The 22,857-nt window shown below is 32.8% G+C and overlaps 8 protein-coding genes across 8 annotated transcripts; 3 read left to right on the top strand and 5 right to left on the bottom strand.

Annotated features, from left to right (window-relative positions):
* Positions 1-718: 718 nt before the first annotated feature.
* Positions 719-2,572, bottom strand: TPN1 (Tpn1p; the record flags this gene model as incomplete). Its single annotated transcript, XM_004180195.1, has 1 exon — positions 719-2,572. One exon carries the CDS (start codon positions 2,570-2,572, stop codon positions 719-721), a length of 1,854 nt encoding a protein of 617 aa, XP_004180243.1.
* A 1,319-nt stretch (positions 2,573-3,891) lies between these two features.
* On the bottom strand, positions 3,892-4,793 carry MND1 (Mnd1p; the record flags this gene model as incomplete). Its single annotated transcript, XM_004180196.1, has 2 exons — positions 3,892-4,701; positions 4,791-4,793. 2 exons carry the CDS (start codon positions 4,791-4,793, stop codon positions 3,892-3,894), a joined length of 813 nt encoding a protein of 270 aa, XP_004180244.1.
* A 982-nt stretch (positions 4,794-5,775) lies between these two features.
* GTS1 (Gts1p) lies at positions 5,776-7,467 on the top strand (the record flags this gene model as incomplete). Its single annotated transcript, XM_004180197.1, has 1 exon — positions 5,776-7,467. One exon carries the CDS (start codon positions 5,776-5,778, stop codon positions 7,465-7,467), a length of 1,692 nt encoding a protein of 563 aa, XP_004180245.1.
* Positions 7,468-8,355: 888 nt separating this feature from the next.
* Positions 8,356-11,820, top strand: ATG1 (serine/threonine protein kinase ATG1; the record flags this gene model as incomplete). Its single annotated transcript, XM_004180198.1, has 1 exon — positions 8,356-11,820. The coding sequence occupies one exon, from the start codon at positions 8,356-8,358 to the stop codon at positions 11,818-11,820; it is 3,465 nt and encodes a 1,154-aa protein (XP_004180246.1).
* Positions 11,821-12,395: 575 nt separating this feature from the next.
* Positions 12,396-17,087, bottom strand: TBLA0D02240 (serine/threonine-protein kinase; the record flags this gene model as incomplete). The annotated part of the gene is made up of 1 exon (XM_004180199.1): positions 12,396-17,087. One exon carries the CDS (start codon positions 17,085-17,087, stop codon positions 12,396-12,398), a length of 4,692 nt encoding a protein of 1,563 aa, XP_004180247.1.
* A 1,047-nt stretch (positions 17,088-18,134) lies between these two features.
* On the bottom strand, positions 18,135-18,776 carry VFA1 (Vfa1p; the record flags this gene model as incomplete). Its single annotated transcript, XM_004180200.1, has 1 exon — positions 18,135-18,776. One exon carries the CDS (start codon positions 18,774-18,776, stop codon positions 18,135-18,137), a length of 642 nt encoding a protein of 213 aa, XP_004180248.1.
* Positions 18,777-19,016: 240 nt separating this feature from the next.
* On the bottom strand, positions 19,017-20,273 carry LCP5 (small subunit rRNA maturation protein LCP5; the record flags this gene model as incomplete). Its single annotated transcript, XM_004180201.1, has 1 exon — positions 19,017-20,273. The coding sequence occupies one exon, from the start codon at positions 20,271-20,273 to the stop codon at positions 19,017-19,019; it is 1,257 nt and encodes a 418-aa protein (XP_004180249.1).
* A 119-nt stretch (positions 20,274-20,392) lies between these two features.
* On the top strand, positions 20,393-21,178 carry NSA2 (rRNA-processing protein NSA2; the record flags this gene model as incomplete). Its single annotated transcript, XM_004180202.1, has 1 exon — positions 20,393-21,178. One exon carries the CDS (start codon positions 20,393-20,395, stop codon positions 21,176-21,178), a length of 786 nt encoding a protein of 261 aa, XP_004180250.1.
* Positions 21,179-22,857: the final 1,679 nt, after the last annotated feature.

Below are 22,857 nucleotides of genomic sequence, written 5' to 3' on the forward strand. Positions count from 1 at the left end.
TATTGGTAGTGCTATTAATAGCGTTGTTGCTTAGTTACTATACGTGATGTATTCTATTGTGTAGTAAGTGGGGTTGTGTTACAGAAAGAACTATACAAAAACACACCCTTTTGTTTATATGGCTTGTAACAAAAACGCAACTGTGTTTGCACAGTAAAAATTTTTAACAATGTATTTATATTGCGAGAAACCCACGGCCAGATAAGGGGCGGAAGCTGCCAACTTTGCTTCTGCTCGGCATCACCCCAGATCTTCTTTTTCCGGTGATGTTTATCTCTAGTTACAGAAAGCCTCCATTATTCGATATTACCGATCCGATAGTTTTCCATGACTGCTTATGGTAGTCTGACAGGCTACGCGCCACTATATTTGATGTCACAATATGATGATGCCTATGCATCTGTATATATAAATACGTATATAAGACCTCTGGTCACATATCAGCCTGTGGTATTATATAATGTGTCTGTTGTAGAGTAGGATAGAATGGAATATTATAGTATAAAAAAGTATAGAAAAGTAGTTTATAGGGGGGCTCGCCAGCTGGAACACAGGACTGACAGCTAAATTAGTAGTGTTTCATAGGACAAAATAAAAACAAACATGAACAAATGGAAATACGAATGAATAATGCAAAAAATATATATATAATGTGTAAAGGGAAAAAACAAATCGACCAGAGTCCAAGCAGGAGTAGGTACTGGCATGATCTAGTAGACTAACGTCCGAAATATTTTAACTCAATATATCTCATAGGTGGGTAAGTGACAAAGCAGATGGCCATACTTAGCCACATACCTAAATCCCCACCGTATTTACCAAAATGCCTGGCCACTGGACCGATCCAATATACTTGTGCCATACCTACTACCACACCAGCAACCCCACAACAGAACGATAGTGTGGCTGCAATCCCGTGAGTCAACACTGTAGGATCATTCCATTTATCCCAGTTATATCTAATCTTGCGCTTTCTTTGCTTTGCCTTTAATTGTCTGATGTTGTTGATAACATACATCTTTTCTATACCTTTCTCCCTGACATCCAAAGAGTTGAGATCCACATTACTGTGCGTCTGAATACTGGTACGACTACCGTTGGAATCGCTAGAATCACTTTCTTCAGGTGGAAATTCCTTGATGTATAGATGTAGGAAGAATCTACGGAAGATTTCATTCTCTTCGAATAAAATGGTGAAATACATGGTTAACCAATAACCGATCATAGGCAAGAAGTTACCTAAAATGGTACTGAAATGGTTTCTACCGACCAATGCACAAACCAAATAGATCACTGTGGCAACAATAGACCAGAACCATCTAGGAATCTTAGCTAATCTAACACTAGCCAGTTGGATGGAGAATGCAGCTGAGTATGTATTGACAATATTATTAGAAACAAGACTGAAAACTAAAACAACAACACAGAATTTACCAAACCCATGCCATCTTTCAAAACCGGCCCATAATAGCCCACCCATACCATATCCAGCATAAAGTTTATTCCAAGGATCATAAGAAGCTGCAATACAACTGATCAATATACCCAAGACACCAACAAATATTGTGGGTATTGTGATACCAAAGAAAGTTAATAAAAACACATAACCTGGATGAACATCTTCAGGAAACAAAATATAATAATCGGCTGTAATGGACCCCCAAGTAGATGTAATTGAATAACATAATGAGAAGTAACTCATCCAATTACCCTTGATAGTTGCTTTGGTCATATCAACATTCTTGAAATCATCGACTAAACTAAATTTATCACTTGAGGAGATATACAATAATAAAAATGTAGTCATAACTGGTATTGCCATATATGTTTCCACTTTCAAGACTTGTTTGATACCAAATGTGGCGACAACAAATGAACAGACAGTAACAATGACAATACCAACCCATAGGGGCACTTTACCATTCGAAATGACTGCTAACATTTCACCACCAACAACTGAATTGACCACTGACCAACCCAACACACCAATAATGGCAGCTAGAGCAATAAACTTGACAAAAAACCAACCAAATAAATATCTAGCAGTCACCATTTGTCTACAACCTGATTGAGGACCCATAATAGAACAATAGGCAGCAACCAAACAACCAATTATAACACTGACTAAACCGGATACTAAACATTCATGATATGTTAAACCAAATACTAAAGGTCCCAACAAAAATGATGACATAGATGATAAACCACCTGTAGCACTAATCCAAATACCTGTAACATGTAAAACTTGTGTCTTGAATGTACCTCTCTGGTCTGCGGGAATACGATCGATACCATTGGATTCAACACCTAACGAATCAATCTTGTTAGATACTAGTTTAATGAAATTCCAAACTTTATTTCCTTTTTTCTTGGGATTCTGTCCTTGTTCGATATCATGTTCTATATCCGGTTGATCATCGAATTCATCTTCATCATCATCATCACCCGGAAAGGTAAGAATTTCGGTTTGCTGATATTTTTGGTCATCAATCTTATTCTTATTGAAATTATCCTCTTCTTCTATTTCATTCTGACCTTGTCTCCAATAGACAGATGTACCTTCATTCACCATATTTAACGATTGAATTTAGATGTGTTGTTTTAACAAAAAAAAAAAACTAAAAAAGAACAGTTTCTTTTTTTATTTTTTTTTCTTAAAGTATACGCTTTATTGTGGTAAAAATGAAAATAATAAAAAAAAAATACTCGGCTAGAATGCTTAGCAAATGTTTTAAAATTTAAGCTATTTTTATACAGTTATGATTATACTGTAAACTGATTTTTTAAATTGGAGTGACAGATATAATTTTAGTATGGAAAATCAATGAAAGTCCTTAATGATGTGCATATGCTTTAGTATATATAGACCAAACGAAAGAAAAAGAAATACCTTAAAAATCGCGAGAAGTCAAAATTCAAATGCTTAAATTTAACTTCTTTTTTGACTGCGCTACTCTCTGACTAAACCTGTGCCCAATACACGGCGATATTTTGCGATGACTATTACAACGCGTATATAAGAACCCGTATATTTCCCACATTGCCGTCCACCACAGCTAATCCTAAAAAAATTCTTCAGCCTAATGGCCATTATTCCAAATTTAGTGTGGCATATTAACGGACCTTTGAAATTTTACTGGTTACTCTCTGTAATTTCATTGGCTTGTCACTACTCTCCTTGTCTACGGAAAATTTCGGTATTTTTCATTTCTCTGTCTAAATGTGGAAAAGTTCAATAAAGTATCTCATTCGAAAAATAAGCTTTGCATAGAAAAAAACTATAAAAAATTAAAATGATGACGTGCCAGTAATTTTGCGGATGCGACGGTACAAAACTCTAAGCGGAAACGGTAAACAGTAGAAGGCTTGCTCACATGACTCTAACCCAATCATAATCTATTTATGTTAGCGATAAAGTGATTTTTAGTTTTAGAGTGAATTTCCTCTAGTGGGCTCTTTTTACTTGTTCTGAAAATTTATGGGTATTGAAAACAGGCAAACAGTTTAATTTAGTACGCGTTTATTGAAATAAAAACAAATATAGTGCTTTCTTTGTTTAGCTTAATGGGGTTTAACCTTGATAGAGAATAGAATAGACTCGAACTTATTTTCCCTGGGAAAGATAGCAAACATTCTTGAAATCTTGAAAGATGAAATTATTATTGGTATATAATACACAGTTTGCAAAGAGTGCCAGTGACACGGCACACATTTTAGAATTTTAGGGATGGGATTCATAATTTAAGGTTACAACAAAAAAAAGAATCATGTGTCGATCGGAATTATTCGGGTCCTAGATATTGAGAAATATAAAATTGATGAAATAAGGAATATCTTGAATGTAAGCAATGTAGTTTCTAGAAATGAATCAGCTAATATGAGAAATTCCGATCATTTAATAACAAAACTTCTAAACTCCTCAGGGATGCCTAACTCCTTTCTGATCAGATCTGAATGTATGGCATATTTTTTACTTAGAAAATCGATTAATAATTCAATGTTGTCTGTGACTATCTGCAATGTTTCCCAATCTTTTTTCAATTGTGCCTTTTTATTACTCATTGACTCACTAGTCCACTTGGTGGATTTAATTTTCTCAATTGCTGTGGTGGATTCTTTTTTCAAAGTCTGTAAATTTTGAAATTCCTTAATCTTGTCACTCCTAGAGAAGTCACTTTCTGTAGAAGTCAAAACTTTATTGTCTGCGATGTTTGAAGGGATGTTTACCATATTTTCAAGGATTGGGGTAGTGGCATTGTTTTCAATTGTACCTGCTTTATCTTTTGTGTTTGTATTATTAATATTTATTTCATTTTTAACTTCGTTAATGCTAAAGATTTCTTTTCTTGAATGTGTTGATTCAAACTCAAATGTTTCTTGCAATTTTTTTATTTTTAACTTCCTATCAGCTATTAAATCTTGATAATGATTAAATGATTTCAACATTTTGTTATTTGATTGGTTTTTAAAACTCCAGTAAACATTAACAGCACCACATTTTTCCATAAAGATAACACCATCACTATCTTCATCTAACAATTGTTGGATTAAATCTTTTACAACCATCGAAGATATACCTGGACATCTTTTTGGCACCAATTTCTCTAAATCTTTCATACTATAAATATTAAATTCTTCTTGCATAAAATTCAATATTCTAAGTTTTTTTTCTTGCAATGAAAGTCCCTTAGTTTTTGGTGGCTATTTAAAAAAGAATAATAATTTGTATTAGTAATATATATATATATATATATTGGATGCCATTATTTTTTTTAAATTGCTTAACATACCATGGTGTGTGTATGAATATTTCTCTCTTAATTCTTTTAAGTGTAATTTTCAAAGTAGATCTTTACTCTTTCTTTTAAAAAATAACGTATTTAAACTTTTAAATAAGGGAAAATCTTCGACGTGATGCGCCCCTAAAAATAACCGCCAATGAAGCTGAAATGTTACCAAGAATTGTAATCAAAATGGAAAGAAAAAGAAAATATTAATAATATCAAGATATAATTACATTTTTGAAAACCTTTCTCTTTCCGTTTCGTTTTGTTCTTTTTCTAAGTTTTTTTTTTTTTACCGGTAAAGAGCCAGATTGCCCCTGAACAGATCTAATTAATGATTTTATATTTTTAAAATTGATTCCTACTGATAAAAATATTATATAAAAATTTAATACCAATAGCCAATCAAATATATCTAAACACATTTGTAACAGTTTTTTAAGATACCAATACAATTACCACGTGATTTGCATTTTGTATGACTAAGATTTATGAAATTTCTCATATTTTCTTAAGCAGTTTGAGGTCACCCGGAAAGGAGGTGATGGCGCAAATTATTTTCAAAACGAGACAAAAACCAAAATAAAATTAAACTTCTCAGTAGGGGAACGAACCCTCAAATTTCACAAGGAAAATCAATTATCTATTGAATAAAAAAAGGACAAAATTTGTTTATAAATATTAAGAAAAATGGATTTATTTGTTTATCCTTTTAACGTAAACATTTATATTTCTATTTTTTTCTTTTTTGTCTTTGTTTTGAATTTTCAAGTAAAGTTAAGGATTGAAGTTTGAGATCTCCCACATAACATTTTGCTATCAAGTTAAAAAATAAAAAAAGAATAAAAATAATATTTGCTAGCTAGAAATATTGAAGCATAAAACTCTGATAGAGATAACTTAATAATCAAATAAGAAGATCTACAGGGAGAACCAAACAATATAAAGTTCCAAAGAAATATTTACAAGTTTTTAAAATAAACAATCAAATATGCGTTTTAAGAGTTCTAATACCACGGACAAAACTTTAAAAGAGATTGTTAATAAGCCCGAAAATGCCAACAGATGTGGTGAATGTGGCCATACTTTCCCCACTTGGTGTTCCATTAACTTGGGTTGTTTTCTATGTGGTAGATGTGCATCTGTACATAGGAAGATTTTAGGGCAAGATGATCAAGCTGCATATTCATATGTGAAATCTTTGACAATCGACCGTTGGTCTACAGAAGATCTTGATATTTTAGCACGTAGTGGTGGTAATAAAGAAAATAGAAGATTCTGGAACCCCAAGAAAGTTCCATTTCCATATGATGGTGATGACGATAAGAGTAAAGTTGAAAGATACATTAGAGATAAATATGTGATGGGAAGATTTAGATACAATGAAGTTAGACCTGAAGATTTTGGTCAATCTGGAGATTTATATCCTATGAAACAAACATATGATGATGACTCTAGACAAAGGAGAAGTAGAAGTTCTAGTATGCACGATTTCGGTCCAAATAGATCATCTGGCTATAATGATCGTGATTATGGTCGTGATAATGGTCGCAACAATCAAAATCATAGGGTCAGCAGCACTAGTAACAGTAGAAGAGGTACTGAAAGGCTAACTGGACGTATGGCCAAAGATTATGAATTGAGTAAATATTCAAGACAATTGAAAGAATTAAATGACATGGGGTTCACTAATACTGATAATAATGCAGAGGCATTGTCGATATCTCGTGGGGATATAAATAGAGCATTGGACTTATTAGATAGAGAAGCCAAGAGAAATTCTCCATTACCAAGCAAACCTAAATCTCCAGACCCTGTAAAGGAGAAGGATCCTACTTTACCAAGTAGGCCTGAAAAGAAAGGCCCACAACCTGCTGTGTTCGATGGGACTGATCCAGAGCCAGCTGTATTTGATGGTACTGTACAACAATATTTGGATCCTGCTACAGGTGTTATTTATGTCGATCAAAATCAATATTCTATGGCTTTACAACAACAACAAGCACAACCTCAAGTTCAAGTAGCTCAATCTCAAGTTGCTCAAGGCCAAATTCAAATTGCCCAACCACAATTCGTACAACCAACTGGAGTGTCACCTTTGGGTGTTACACAGACGGGGTTTGCCTCACCTCAACCTTTGGACCAGACTGCTCTAATGAACATTTATTCTGGCGCTGGCGCTACTAATGTATATGGTGATATGCAAGCACAAGCACAAGCACAAGCACAAGCACAAGCACAAGCACAAGCACAAGCACAAGCACAAGCACAAGCACAAGCACAAGCACAAGCACAAGCACAAGCACAAGCACAAGCACAAGCCCAAGCACAAGCCCAAGCACAGGCAGAAGCACAAGCCCAAGCCCAAGCCCAAGCCCAAGCTCAAGCCCAAGCTGCTGTAGCTGCTGCACAAGCTCAAGTCGATGCCCAAACGTTACAAGCCCAAGCAACAGCCCAAGCCCAATTACAAGCACAACAAGCCCAGCAAGCACAACTTCAGGCCCAACAAGCACAACTCCAAGCACAATATCAACAACAGTATCAGCAAGCATACCAACAACCAGCCTCCCTTTATGGCCAACCTACATTACAAACAGCACAGACCCAGCAATTTGGCCAGCCACAACATCCTCAACAACCACAATACGGTAATGGCCAGATGTACCAAAACTATTACATGTAAGTTTTCTAAACCATCTGTAGCATACATAGCCTATATAATGCTTACTGTAATATCAGAAGCCTCTGCACCAATTTGTGACACCCATGGACTGCCCTTTTGTGTCGCCTGAAATTTCAGGGCCCTTTTGTGTCGCCACCGTGCCTGAATTTTTGTGTTGCCTTTTTTCCATTTTTATTTTTATTTTTATTTTTATATTTATCTTTATTTTTAATTTTGCTTTTGTTTTTGTGGCGCATTCTCGCAGGCTCACGTGGCTGTCCCGGAAAACTCCGTGACAAGCCTATTGTTTCTAATGGGTGCTCTTTGTTTGTGACTCTTTAGATTTGGGATTCGCAAGGGTTCACCTCGCCACTCAGCAATCCAAACAAATAAAGATCAATAAAAAAAGGAGAATTAAATGTTTTATATGATTTACTAGTTAATAACCAGTATCACAAACATCATTAAACCTTTGAACTAATATAAGCGAAAGCAACTCTTCTATACCTTGACAAGTTATAGTCGACGACTAATTATCTATTACTAGTCATCCTCTGCTAGTCATATTCACTAGTCCACTCACTAGTTATAATTACTAGTCTATTCACTAGTTATTCTTCACTCTATTAGTCATACTCAACCTCTATACCTCATTTTCTTTTGTTATACCTCATTTTTTTTAATTTTTTTCTTTGTTATATCTCATTTTGTTTCATTATACCTTATCTGGTTCATTATACCTCATTTTCGTTTTAATTTAAATCTATTTTCATTTTAATTTATACTTATTTTTGTTTAATTATACTTTTTTTTATCTTTATTTTTTCCTTTGTCATTTCTAACACCCTATTATTGTTTTTCTTACCTAATTAATCATACACGCAAAACACACAAACACATCAGATCGTCATGTCAAATATAAATGCTCATATTCATAATACTTCCAATAATCATACTCAAACTGATTTAAATAATTGTAATTCTAATATAACCAACACAAATTCACATACAAATTCAAACACAAACACAAACACAAACATAAATATTAATTTTAATACCGATACCAATAAAAGCCCAAACTCAACTGCTCAATCATCTATTCAAAAGGCATCAACTACAAATATAAATATGGAGAGATTACAAGATATAGAGAAACAACAACAACAACAATCACAACATGATTCTGTTTCTCTTTCAATAAGCTCTATTGTCACCTCTACTAAAGCTACACCTCTTAAAGATGATTTAACAAATATGCATTCCAAAATAGATCAACAAAAAAAATCCACAATGAAAAAAGAATATATTCTGGAAAAGGAAATAGGTAAAGGTTCATTTGCTGTGGTTTATAGAGGTTATTCAAATGAAGATCCTAATTTTAAACTAGCAGTCAAATCTGTACCTAAATCAAAGTTGAAAAATAAAAAAATCTTGGAAAATTTAGAAATTGAAATTTCAATTTTGAAAAAATTAAATCACAAACATATTGTTAATTTGATTGATTGCCAAAGAAATAAAAATGATTTCTTATTAATAATGGAATATTGTTCATTAGGTGATTTAACTTTTTTAATTAAAAAAAGAAATGAATTGATTATAAATCATCCACTTTTAAATCAAATCTTCCAAAAGTTCCCTTCTCCAAACCCAGATTGTAACGGATTAAACATTGCTTTTGTATTAAATTATTTACAACAGTTAGCTTCTGCTTTGAAATTTTTAAGATCAAGAAATTTGATTCATAGAGATATTAAACCACAAAACTTATTATTATCGACTCCATATACAGATTATCATGATCAACAGACTTTTAAAAAATTAGGTTATATTGGAATATCTTGTTTACCAATTTTGAAAATAGCAGATTTCGGATTTGCAAGATTCTTACCAAATACTTCATTAGCAGAAACATTATGTGGATCCCCATTATATATGGCTCCTGAAATTTTAAATTATCAGAAATATAATGCAAAGGCAGATCTTTGGTCTGTAGGAACAGTCTTATATGAAATGGTTTATGGTAAACCACCTTTCAAGGCAAATAATCATTTAGAATTGTTGAAAAAAATTAAAAGAACAAACGATAATATCCCATTTCCTTCTTATATTGAAATTGATGATGATATGAAATTTTTAATTTCAAGATTATTGAAATTCGATCCAATTAAAAGAATGAGTTTCCAAGAATTTTTCGAAAATAATTTAATTTTAAAAGATTTATCAATTTATGAAATTGAAAATTCGAACAATGATAAAAATAATAATGATGATGATAATTCTACTTCTAATAATGATTATGATAATAATAATGGTGATCGAAACGATAAGTCAAAACAAAAATTAGAATCAATATCTAAAAATTGTGTTCAAAATAATTTATTCATCTCAGAATATTTGAAAAATAAATCTCCCAGCATCCCAAAATCACAACCCAAAACTAATCCTCTAACATTGCCCAATGTCATATTATCCCAAGAGAATAATAATATTCATAGATTAGATATAACTAATTCACAATTAAACGTCAATTCAATTGATCAACAAATTCATTCAGATAATACTACTACTCCAATAACTCCTCAAAATAACACTAACAACAATATTAACAACAACAACAACAACAACAATCATAATAATAACACAACTCAATCAGAAGATGATAAAACAATTACTCCAGAAGTCTTGCGGAAAAATTCTATAATTAATAATAATACTTTAGACGGAATGAAATATAGTAGAAAGGATTCGAAAACTCCATCTCCAAGATCTCCATCTTCCATTTATATCACCCCAATTACTGATAGATATCTAAATTCACCCTCGGTAAGGGCGATAAATGATTCATCTGATATTAAAGGTGATAATGATTATGTAGTTGTCGAAAAAAACACAGTAGAGGTAAACGAGCTAGCTGATCAATTAGCAAGAATCAATCATTCTCCGCATAATAGAGTTGTTTATTCGAATCCAAATCAACAACCTATTTCTGTTCATCCACACTATCATGATGCGATTTTGCATCCAAATTTTTTGCCTCATGATCGTCAATCAAGCAATGCATTCCACCAAACTTCAATTTCTCCTTTAAACGCTCAACAAGCACCTTCACAATTACAAAATCAATCCTCATCTCAATATGGTCAACAATTACATTCCTTAAGAAGAAATTCAAGAGCTTCTTCATCTAGCACTGGAAGTAGATCTAGAAGAACTTCTTCTGTAGATCGCCATGTTCCAGTAACCTCTTTAAATATTTCAAATGCATTATCTCGTGCTTTAGGCGCAGCTACTACAAAATTATTTGGCGGTGGTAAAGAAATTACACCTATACCACAAACACAAATAAATACTACTTCAGTTTCCTCACCAATATTTGAAGAATTAATTGGAAATATTTTATTGAAATTAGATAAATCATACTCTATTTCTCAAAATGATTCAATTAATTTACTATTATTTAAATTGGAGGATCTATTGGCAAAGGCCTTTGTCATCTATTCATTTGCGGAGAGTAAATTTTCCGAAATTCTACCTCCACATCAAACCTCTATTCAATCACAACCTTTTGAAAAGAAGACTATTATCAATGTTGATAGTATTAGACATAGAAGCTCATTCTCTGAGGATGAAAAATTGGCTAGAGGTGATAGTTCCCTAATTAATAATAATAGATTAGGAAGCTCTCCAAGACCATCTAGACAAAATAGTTTAGATTCAACAAGAAATATTATACCATCTTCATCTGAAACACCTGTCACCTATGTTGAAAGAAGATCATCTCTAGAATTGTCCCACCTTTGTAAGGAAGCTATTTTGCTATACATGAAATCTTTATCTTTCTTAGCAAAGGCAATGCAAATGACTTCAAAATGGTGGTATAATTCTAATGATAAATCTTGCTCTTCAAAGATTAATTTAGTTGTCCAATGTGTTCGTGATAAGTTTAATGAATGCCTAGAAAAGGCAGATTTTTTAAGAAATGAATGGAATACATTAATGTCATCAAGCAAATCCCATAAACTAAAATCGAACACTAACACTAATGCCCAATCAACAATTGATCCAGAACCTGTATGTGTTGAAAACTTGATATATGACAGAGCATTAGAAATATCAAAAAGCGCTGCAAAATTAGAGATTCAAGCGATATACTTGACTAATTGTGAATTAGGTTATTGCACTTCTATTTGGTTATTACAATCATTATTAGATTCGACAACTGATATATCCTCTAATGATTCTACTTCTTATAACAATAATTCTCACCCTGAAGGCTATCTTTTAGATGAACAAGATAAAAAAATCATTGAAAAATATATTGCAAGTATTACAACACGTTTGAGAGCTCTCAGAATCAAACTATCGAATAAATAATACTAATCTATTAGTTTATCTTAATCAAAAAAATCAAAAAAACACAAAATTTATAAAATACAATAAAAAAAACGCAATAAAAGTACAATAAAAACAAAATAAAAACAATATAAAAGCAATAAAACAAAATAAAAATCATAATTATGTTAATAACAAGTCCTCATATCTTTATACTACTTTAACCTAATTTTAGTTCTTTAAATTATTCCATAATAGAATATTTTTATTTTTTTTTTTAGAAACCAGAGTTTTCAAAAATGATACCAGATATTTTTAAAATTCTTCTCTACTTTATTTAGGTTTCAATCATTATTTTGGTTATTTGGGTTTTGTTTTCTTTTTACATACTATATAAATAGTTTTTTTTATGATTTCGATATATTTTTAGTTCTATATTTTTCTTATTTAATATACTTTTTCTTCTATTCTAATGCCACGCACTACATTCTAATCCTACTTAAGAAGTACGAGCTATTGATAAACTGATCTCTATTAGTTTAAACCTATACGAATTGTGTTATAGAACGTATATATGAAGATATCAAGATATATATAAAATTATCAGACATGCAATCTTACTTTTTATTCTTCGTTAAAGAACTTACAGTCACAGATTGTGATCTCATTTTTCTATTAGATGTAAAAACATCATCTATAGATTCATCTGATGAAGATCCTTCCCCACTGATATTGTCGAGGATTTTACTACGATTTACATCCGTCACATCTGTAACTGAGGTAGAATTACTTCTACGGCATTGTTTACCATTATGCTTTGCGTCTCTCTGCTTTTCAGAAGTCGATCTGCTTAAGGCACTTCTCAATAAATTTTTATAATTTAAATCCTTACTGTCGATGTTAGTATTCTTGCCAGCCATGTTACTAACAGGAGAGGTTTCAGTAGTAGGTTTTGATGTAATATTATTCATGGTCACTAACCCAAAATTCGAATATGTTCTTAACGGACGTGACTTTGAGCAACTGTTATTATTATCATCCTGTGGATTTAAAGCTGCATCTAGTGTATCATTCTTGTTTGCATAAAATTGCAAGTTTGAAGATTCAACAGCAGCTGAACCTCTTTCAGTTGAGCATTTTGTAATTGAATCCTGATCAGTAGAGCATCTTGTAATTGTTGCTGAACTTGTATTGTTTTTACAATTAAAAGGTGGCATGAAAATATGAGACTTGGGTTTTAATTCACCATTAGTATCCAGAGCAGAGGAAGTCGCTTTATTCTTCGGTACTTGTTCTTGACGTCGATTACGGCCAGCACTTCCAGCATGTAGGACTAATTCTTCATATTCATCCTCTGTTGATGAGGTTCTTTTTCTTGATAATGGTCTGGAGTGACTATCAAGAAAAGGCTGGACTTGACTTAATCCTGGTAAATCTCTCAATGAGAGTACACTACCATTTCCCGATTCAATACTAAACTGCACAGGTACTGATTCAAAATCAAGGTTTATTTCACTATTAAGTGGAGAAGAGGAATAAGAAGCATCACTATCAGAGTAATCGGATGTGTCAGTACTATTAGCACTACTACTACTGCTAGCACTACTACTTTCCTCATCTTGACCATTAAAATTCACAAAGAAGTTTCCCTTTTTAACTCTAAAATCACTATTGCGTATGTCACAAGTAGGGTTGGAAACTCCACTAAAATTGGATGAATTATCCGTATTTCCACTGCTAACCGCACTACTTCCTGGGGAGATACTACTTTGAGAATTCTTCGTTTCTCGTGGAAAAGATTTTGGTGATGAACTTGCAATTCTACTATTTGGATTTGGACTTACTTCATTAGTTGAAGAAGCATGCTCTGATTTATTAGGTTGAGAGACCGAACTAATTTTAAAATTAGACATTGCAGTAGTCAAGTCAACGCTTGATCTCTTCCTTGAAACTTTTTTAGTGGGTTGTTGGTGATTTCTTGGTATTCTATCATTTGTAGTTGAGGATAAACCCATATTTAAAAACGCCAAGTTAGAATAAGAAGTTTTTGATCGGTTACGTGGTACAGATTGATTGGAATTTCTAGTATTGGCCAAACTCTTATTTGATTTTTGGGGTTTAACATTAACTGGACTGGTAGATTTAGGAACCTTATTACTTCTTAAACTTCGATCTTTCTTCTTTGATAAAACAGGATCTGAATGTGTTATGTTTTCACTGTTCATATTTGGTTCCTGACTTAATTTTGTCATTGCAAAATTGTCAATATAGAAACTATCTAGAGAAGCAAAAGAAGAATTAATTGGTAAAGTGACGATAGTGAATGGCTCATTAGGGCCAATTAGATCATCATTAGGATCATTGTATGAATAACCTGTACCATCATTATAATCGTTAAAGTCGTTATTTGAATAACTAGCATCATTACCGTAAGTATATTGATTAGTTTGATTATAATTTGGATATTTATTGTTGTTATCAGCACAAAAAGTACTTTTATCGCATTGAGGGTTGTCATTAAAGGTAGAGTTAGCATTTATAGCAGGTTTTCTATAAAGGCCAATATTATTGCTATTATCATAATTAGTACTATCATTAATATTAGTACTTCTATATGGATCATTAGAGGTATACTGTAATTTTTTTTCATTAGTATCGTAAAAGGTGTCATTGGTATTGTCATTATTGATTGGATTAAGGGTATCATAAGGCGTGTTATCATTAGTGAAAGTATTACAATTAATGATTTGATTATCAATTAAACGAGTGTTATGATTTTCTTCTATCAAATCATTTAAGGAGTCATTTTGGTTATTTATTAGAGATTGATATTGTAGATTTTTTGGAGACATTACCAATTTCGAAGTAATGTTATTGGTATTGATACCACCATTAGTATTATTATTATTCGAGGAACTGTGATTATTATAAAACAACGCAGTATTTTTGTCGTTCAATAAAGAAGCAGAGCACAAATGACCAGTGTTTGAGGTTGTTGAGCCACGTCTATAAGAATTTGCTTCGCTTGAGTCACTTGCGGAACCTTCACTTAATAAAATACTTGGGTCTCTTCTAACTAATGATTCATTAGTTGTACTTGTAGTTTCAAAAATATGAGTTTCAACACTTGCCATACTTTGATCACTATTTAATGAAGAGATATATTTTAAGGGTAAAGTCTTAAAAATTGAATCTTTAATTTTTTTACCAACACCACCAACGGCATGTCTAACTTCACGATTTGAAATTGAAATTTGTTTTAATTCATCTGACTGATTTTTTTGAAATAAGAATTGTTCAGTTTTTTTTTCATTAATTAAATTAATATTAGTTAGATCTTCAATATAATCAAAATCCCAATTTGAAAAAGGGTGCCTCTTAATATTTGAAATTTGAATTCTTTTCATTGGATTTTTCGTCAATAATTTCAATAATAAATCTTTCGCCATATCATATTCATTTTGATTTGAAATGGCTGAAACGTTATTTTTAGATAAGACATCAAAATCTGGGAAAATTAATTCATCATTTACTATTTTCTCAAATAATTCCATTTCAAAATTAGATATGAATGGCAACATACCGAATAACAAACAATATAAAGTCACCCCTAAGGCCCAGATATCAATCATAAAAGATATACATGTACCATTAAAAGTTTCACTTTTACACATTTGATATTTCAATTTAGCTTCATCACCCAAACAAATTTCTGGAGCAAAAAATGCAGGAGTACCTACAGTCTTTGCCAATTCTAATTCATCTAAAGCTTCTTTACCATCTTCATTTGCATCTTTAGTTGCAGCCAATGAAACACCGAAATCTGAAATTTTAACATCACCATCTGCTGATAACAAAAGGTTTGCTGGTTTAATATCTCTATGTATAATTCCCTGATAATGCAAATATTCCAAACCTAAGATGACACCCCTAAATATTTCTCTAGTTCTTTGGAAGGATAATAATGGTGGACCCTTCGCTTCTGTTTCCAATTGATCGCTAGCACACCATTTTACTTCGCCCTTTGCACAATATTCCAATACTAAATAAATTTTTTTTGATTTTAAATCATCCAAGACTTCTATTAGTTTAACTACATGTTTATGATGACATTTTTTCATAATAGCAATTTCTCGATTAATCTTATCAAATTTTTTGTCATCATCTGAATTATTATTTGTTTTATTATTTGCCTTATTATTATCGGTACAGTTACTCTTATTATTTGATTTTTGAAAAGCTGATTTAAAACTGAAAAATTTTCTTTTTTTCTTATCATCTCTATTAACAATTTTAATAGCCACTAATTCATTTGTTAAAATATGTTTAGCTAATTTAACTTTACCATGCTGACCTCTACCAATTTCCCCCATAATTTCATAAGTATTTAAAACCTTTTTTTTGGATACAGGATCATATTTTAAAGATATTCTATTCGTTTCTTTGACATTTGGATTTGAGTTTGAATTAGTACTTGTATTGCTCATTGTAACTCGTAAATTTAAATTTGAAAGATTTTGATTATTATTATGACCAGCATTATTTGGAACTGATAAATTATGAGTATGATATTGATTATTTAAATTTGACATTAAGATGGGATTTGATTTATATTTTTGGTTGAAATTATTATTATATTTGGAATTACAATGAAGAGAATTTTTTACCGAATTTGGTAAAGTTTGGGCACTAGTCAAATGATCATTATGTAATGGATGATTCAATTGTCTTAATTGTTGTTTTTCTAATAATAAATTCAAAGATTCAACAGATGAAGATGAATCTATATTATTTTGTAAATGAGAATGAGAATGTGATTTAAGATTAGACTTATAAATTGGAGAATTTAAAGCAGTAACATTATCATTATATGTTTGAGTAAGAACATTGTTATTTGATGTAGTAATGACATCATTTTTTGCATTTGAAATGTTATCCGATATTGTTGTGGTTGCTGTTGTAGTGGTAACATTTGGATGAGTTACCAAAAATGAAGGAGTTTTATTCAACTGTGACGATCTATGAGTAGTAATTGTCGACGTGTTTATATATGCGCTGGATGAAGAACTTCTTCTATGTTGGAATGAATTATCTGATGCATCATTTTCTTTTAAATTTTGCAACTTTGGATTTATATTCATTGTTACATTGCTATGATTAGTATTATTATTTATAGTTGGCTTGGTTATGCTTGAAGATTTTGGCGATGCTAAATCTGTTTCATGTAAATCATCCATAGACAAATTCAAATGCATTTGTATGCTTTTTGGAATATCTAACTCCTCTAATTGATCAGTATTTATTTCCATAATTTTGTATTTTTAATTATCCAAAAAAAAAAAAAATAAACCATAAAAATTTCAAAATCCCATAAATTATCAAACTGTTAAATAGTTAGAAAAATATTAAATTAAGGTATGCTAAAGCAGAACAAAACAAAATAAAGTTAAATGAAATGAAACGACTAAACAAAAAAAGTTATAATGAAAAATATTGAGAAAAACGAATAAAAGAAAAGTTGTGTAGGTATTGTTCCTTTTATTTTATTTTTTTTTTCTATTTTTTATTTTTTTTTTCTTTTGTCACCAAAATATTGTGAAGTGAAATAATAATTGATTGCTAAACCCAGCTAGTCTATCTATTGGTTCTATCTATTAATGCAGGGTCTAAAACAAGTAAAATAAAGCGAAAAATATGAAATGAAGTAAAGAAGAAAAAAAAGAAACTGAAATGAAAAATGGATATGTGAGTGCAATCTGTTATGCCAGAGACCAAGCTTATATGTTTTAGGTCTATGGTTCTTCGTATAACTTATTTTTTTCAACTCTTGGATTATGATATATTGATGCTTCTCTTTGAATATACGAATGGTAAATCGTTAACAATATATTGAAAAGTAGATCAACAGATTGATTAGAACAACAAAGTTTGGATTTGGAAATATTGCCAACAGGCTCAAAGAGTTTTTTTTTTAATCAAGAACAATGAAGAAAAAGGGTCTTTAGCTTATAGGAACCACTTGCCACTGGCTTTTTGTTAAATCTGACCTCGACGTTGACTTAGATGACTAGTTAGTTGTTTGATACAATGAATCCGTTGAAGTCTGTTTCCTTCCTTTGTCTCGAGTACTTTGGAAAGAAATCCTGCATTTCCGCCGCCGGGCGGGTAACGCAAGGCGCGACGCAAAAGGAGCGATGCAAAAGAGGTGACGCAAAATATTCATTAGCTAATTTATCGTTGAATCGTTACTCATTAAATGTGTGCATCAATGCTGCTGCTATGCAATGTATATATAGTTAGCCTCATAGGACTATATATGTATCTATTTAGATAACAACTTTTCAATATTCTACAGTTTAACTTGTCTTGGGAACACTGGGGAAGGCAAATTTCGATAATAATTCATCAGGGTCTGTATTAGTATAACTCTCTTGTAATTGTTTACGACGTGCAGCCAATTTCTCCTGTTGTTTTTTTCTTTCAAGACGGCTTTGGTAGAAAGTATCACTAAGTTGGTATGTCTTGTTGTTTTTTTGCAACTTGGTAATACGATCTAAAGTTTCATCATATTCCCGCTGCAGTGCGCTTAGATCTGCAGGAGCCTTTGTATCTTGTCCCTTTGTACCTTTGTCTTCATTATCTGCGTCTATGGCTGAGTCTGCTTCTATATTATCAGTCTTAGTCGAGCTTTTTGTACCTTTGGCAAACAATTTAGTTACCCATCCATCCCAATTACCATTTTTAATGGCTGCTGTGGAAGTGATCTTTTGTTTCAATTGTCTTAAATGGATAACTTCATTTTCATATTCTTTACTATATACAGGGACTACGAATTGTATATTATCTTGTAAATGGATATCACATACATAAAACCAATCAGCTCCACCACCATTATTGTTATCACCATTGAACAGTACTGTAGTTGATGGTTTGTTACAGATTAAACAGGGTTGGATATCCTTTAATGCTACTTTCCGTTTAACATATTCGTTAGACATTCTCGATGTGAGGACTTTTTTCCTTTTTTTTTAGTCTTCTTTAAAATGAATTTTGTTTTGATGCAGTATTTTACACATTACGTTTTTTTTTTCACATTCTTAATAATTTATTTAGCCCCCGAATTTATCATACATAAGATAATAGAAAAAAAAAAAATTAGAAAAAAAAAATAAAAAAAATTAAAGGAAAACTAACATTTTTACTATACAACATATACATACATACATATATAATGATATCTATAAATTTTGTTTAGCACGCTCCCAGGCATTACGAGATTTCTTGTTTCCTCTTCTAGAGGTTGTTGATTCTAATTTACGTTTTGAATTGAAAATACTGAAATCTTCACCACCCACTATATTCATTTGAGCATATCTTTCTCTTTGTTTCATTTTCTTCTTTGCCAACTTACTACCTGCACCAGAACCCAATCTTGTCATATTTTCTTCTTCAAAATCTGCCATTTTACGATCCACTTCAGTATCTCTATGAGATTTAATCCCACCTCTACCACTGTTGACGATATTTGCACCGATGGAAGATTCCCAATCTGGTTGATCTGAGGATTCTCTTAGATATTCTTCCATAGCTTGCATACGACTACCTCTTGTATTATCTTTATGATATTTAGGATCGAATCTATCTACGAATTGTGTTTGTTTTGGTGGTGCGATGGCATTAATTTTAGGTGGTTTATAAACTGAATCAGTTCCAGCTTCAGTTTCCATTTCAGCTTCAGCTTCAATTTCAGTACGTTTAGATTTTTTAGTATCTTCTTTAGTGAGTAGACCAGATATGTTTGGTTTAAATACCATTTTTTCATCCTCATCTGAACTATCTTGATCTGAGTCATCATTATCATCATCTGAACTGGAGGAAGAATGAGAAAGTTTTTCCAAAGCTCTTTTTTCTGATTCCAAATAATCCTTCTCTAGTTTAGTATAAGTTCTTACTAATTTATCTAATTGATAATTCAATTTTTTTTCCAAAGGTTTAATACCTCTTTCCATGACTATTCTATGCTGGATTGTATTTTCTCTATATTTATCTAATTCATGATGATTCTTTTCCAAATCATCATCATCTTTGGCGTCGTTTATATTTAGTTTATTACCAATGATAAGTAACAAGGAGTTGATGTAAGCTAACAGAGTATCATTTTTCAACGATAGCAACGAGACTTTTTCATGATTACCAGTAGCATTATCTGTTGAAAGATGCGATTGTAATTTTTTTATCAAGGCATCGTCTTGGGCACTGGATTCATCTCTATAAGAGTTCTGGATCTTTTGTATGGATTCTGAGGTGGAAGCTAACGAAGTGTTGATTTCTGTGAGTATAGTTTGGAGATCCATATTCAATGATGATTCGATGTGGTTTTGTGATTGTGAATGTGATTGATTGTGATTGTATATATACATATATAATTTATGCTTTTTTATTTTAATCTCATCGCCTTTTTTGCAATGCGGGTTTAGAATTGAAAAATTTTCCATCTCATCGAATTTAGTAAAAAAAAAGTGAAATATAAAAATTACAATAACAATAATAATAAATAAAAGGTTAGTCGCATTTAAGAAGTGTACAAACCCCTCCCACCGAAACCCATCTTAAAATGCCTCAAAACGAGTATATCGAACAACATATCAAGCAACATGGTCGTCGATTAGATTATGAAGAGAGAAAGCGTAAGAGAGAAGCCCGTGAAGCCCATAAAGTGTCTGAAAGAGCCCAGAAGTTGACTGGTTGGAAGGGTAAGCAATTTGCCAAGAAGAGATATGCTGAAAAGGTCGCTATGAGAAAGAAGATCAAGGCCCATGAACAATCGAAGGTCAAGGGCTCCTCGAAACCTCTTGATGATTCCGGAGAAGCGTTACCTACATATCTGTTGGACAGAGAACAAAGCAATACTGCCAAGGCGATTTCTTCTTCTATCAAACAAAAGAGATTGGAAAAAGCTGATAAATATTCTGTTCCATTACCGAAAGTACGTGGTATCAGTGAAGAAGAAATGTTCAAAGTGGTCAAGACCGGGAAGTCCAAGACTAAGTCATGGAAGAGAATGATCACAAAACATACATTTGTCGGAGAAGGGTTTACAAGAAGACCGGTCAAGATGGAAAGAATCATCAGACCAACCGCTCTAAGACAGAAGAAGGCCAATGTGACACACCCTGAATTAGGAGTGACAGTATTCTTACCGATCCTAGGTGTCAAGAAAAATCCACAATCGCCAATGTACACACAACTTGGAGTGTTGACCAAAGGTACCGTTATCGAAGTCAACGTCTCTGAATTGGGTATGGTCACATCCGGTGGTAAAGTGGTCTGGGGGAAATACGCACAGATCACCAACGAACCCGATCGTGACGGGTGTGTGAATGCAGTATTGTTAGTATGATTGATTTGTGTGTATAGATGCATATCACCTGTCTATCTATCTATCTATCTATTTATATGTATAGCTATATATCCATTTATTTATATGTATAAAAATTGTATATTAGTGAAATAATCGGATAGGCAAGGCCAAATTAAGGGCTAGTTTAGGGCTAAGCTAATTGTAAACTATTAGCTAAACTAACACTAGGTTAATACTTGGCTAATACTTGGCTAAGCTAAGCTAAGCCAAGCTAAACCAAACCAAACAATTGTCCCCTCTACGAATGAGATTCAGATATATCTTGGCCAAAAAAGATACTAAACCTCATCCGCATAAGCCACGTGTGCAGCTCCACGGAAATTACCCGAAGCGTACATTCCTTTGCCGCATCCGGACCCCTGGCGATTAAGTTTCCGCATGCGCGAACTTTGCCCAAAAAGGGGCCAGGTATTATTAATGGCTAATTGCTTTTCCGCACTTGATTTGCCGGTCGGCCGGAAACGGTAAAGAATCTATTTATAGCCTTTTTCTTTTTTTATATAATTCATTTTCTATTTTATTTTTGCCCTCTCGGCATCGGGCCGCAGCCAGTGTGTAATTGTGCAGGCCCTAGAAATAGGCGTGGGCCGGAGAGGTTATTTGCCTCAAACAGCAAAATTCAGCCGGATCAGGAAACAGTCCACGTAAGGGGTGAGCGTGTAAGAGGGGCGGTGGTGTCCGGATGGGCTTGGTGTGGTGTTTGGGCGGTAGAGGCGGGTGTACGGTGGCGTGTGGCAGGGTGTCCGGGTGTCAAGGCCAATTGGATTTGGGACATAGGACAATAGACTTTAGGACAATAGGACTGGGACATTAGGACACAGGATTTGGGTTATAGGCCATACGGTAAGAAATATACGGTAAGAAACTTTTACACGCTAACTACCACCAAGAATATCATACTAACGAAGAGTTTACAGTGCAATCGATCAATTCAGACTATATACAATACAGTAAATGAGTTTGGGTGAATCAGTGTGTAACCACTAAGCGTTTAGAACATAGACAGGCCATGGTTTCTGGTTGGCTGAGGACAGGAATGTGTTCGGACATCCTTTATTGGAGGTGTTTCATTTCAGCCAATAGTAGTTTCCCATTTCCTTCCTGTTGACAGGAGATTTATATTTATATTTATATTGAAATCGAAATTGATCTTGACATTTATAATCACGATTCCATTACCATTGGTATCCGTGTGTTTATTGGTCTTGGTAATATTTACACTGCACACACACATCCTGTGTCTATCCACCACTCGTTCTATAGTTTTGTATATATAACACGGTTATACTCGAGAGATGGCCGACCAGTACAAGACTCCACGCCACAAGGATCTCGCTGCACGAACCAACTTGCAGAGCCAGTTTCCTTCTCAATTGCAGTCGCAACCACAATCGCAATTACAATTCCAACCCCAGTCCCAAACCCAACCACAATCTCAACAGATCCTTTCTTCTCACTCAAGCTCAAGCTCCACTTCCAGTTCGAACTCCAAGCCCACAATGGTATGTATTCTATTAACTCAGCTCCTTTTTTCCTTTTTATTTTAAGGTTTCTAACACTAATTATCTTTTCTAAACTACAGTACGTTCCAACATGTATTAATGATGCCCTATTCCATTTCAACCTCTAACCTGTTTCTCTATATCTACTATAATAAC

The sequence above is a fragment of the Henningerozyma blattae genome, chromosome 4 (assembly GCF_000315915.1).
Source record: "Henningerozyma blattae CBS 6284 chromosome 4, complete genome".
Taxonomy (NCBI): Eukaryota; Fungi; Ascomycota; class Saccharomycetes; order Saccharomycetales; family Saccharomycetaceae; genus Henningerozyma; species Henningerozyma blattae.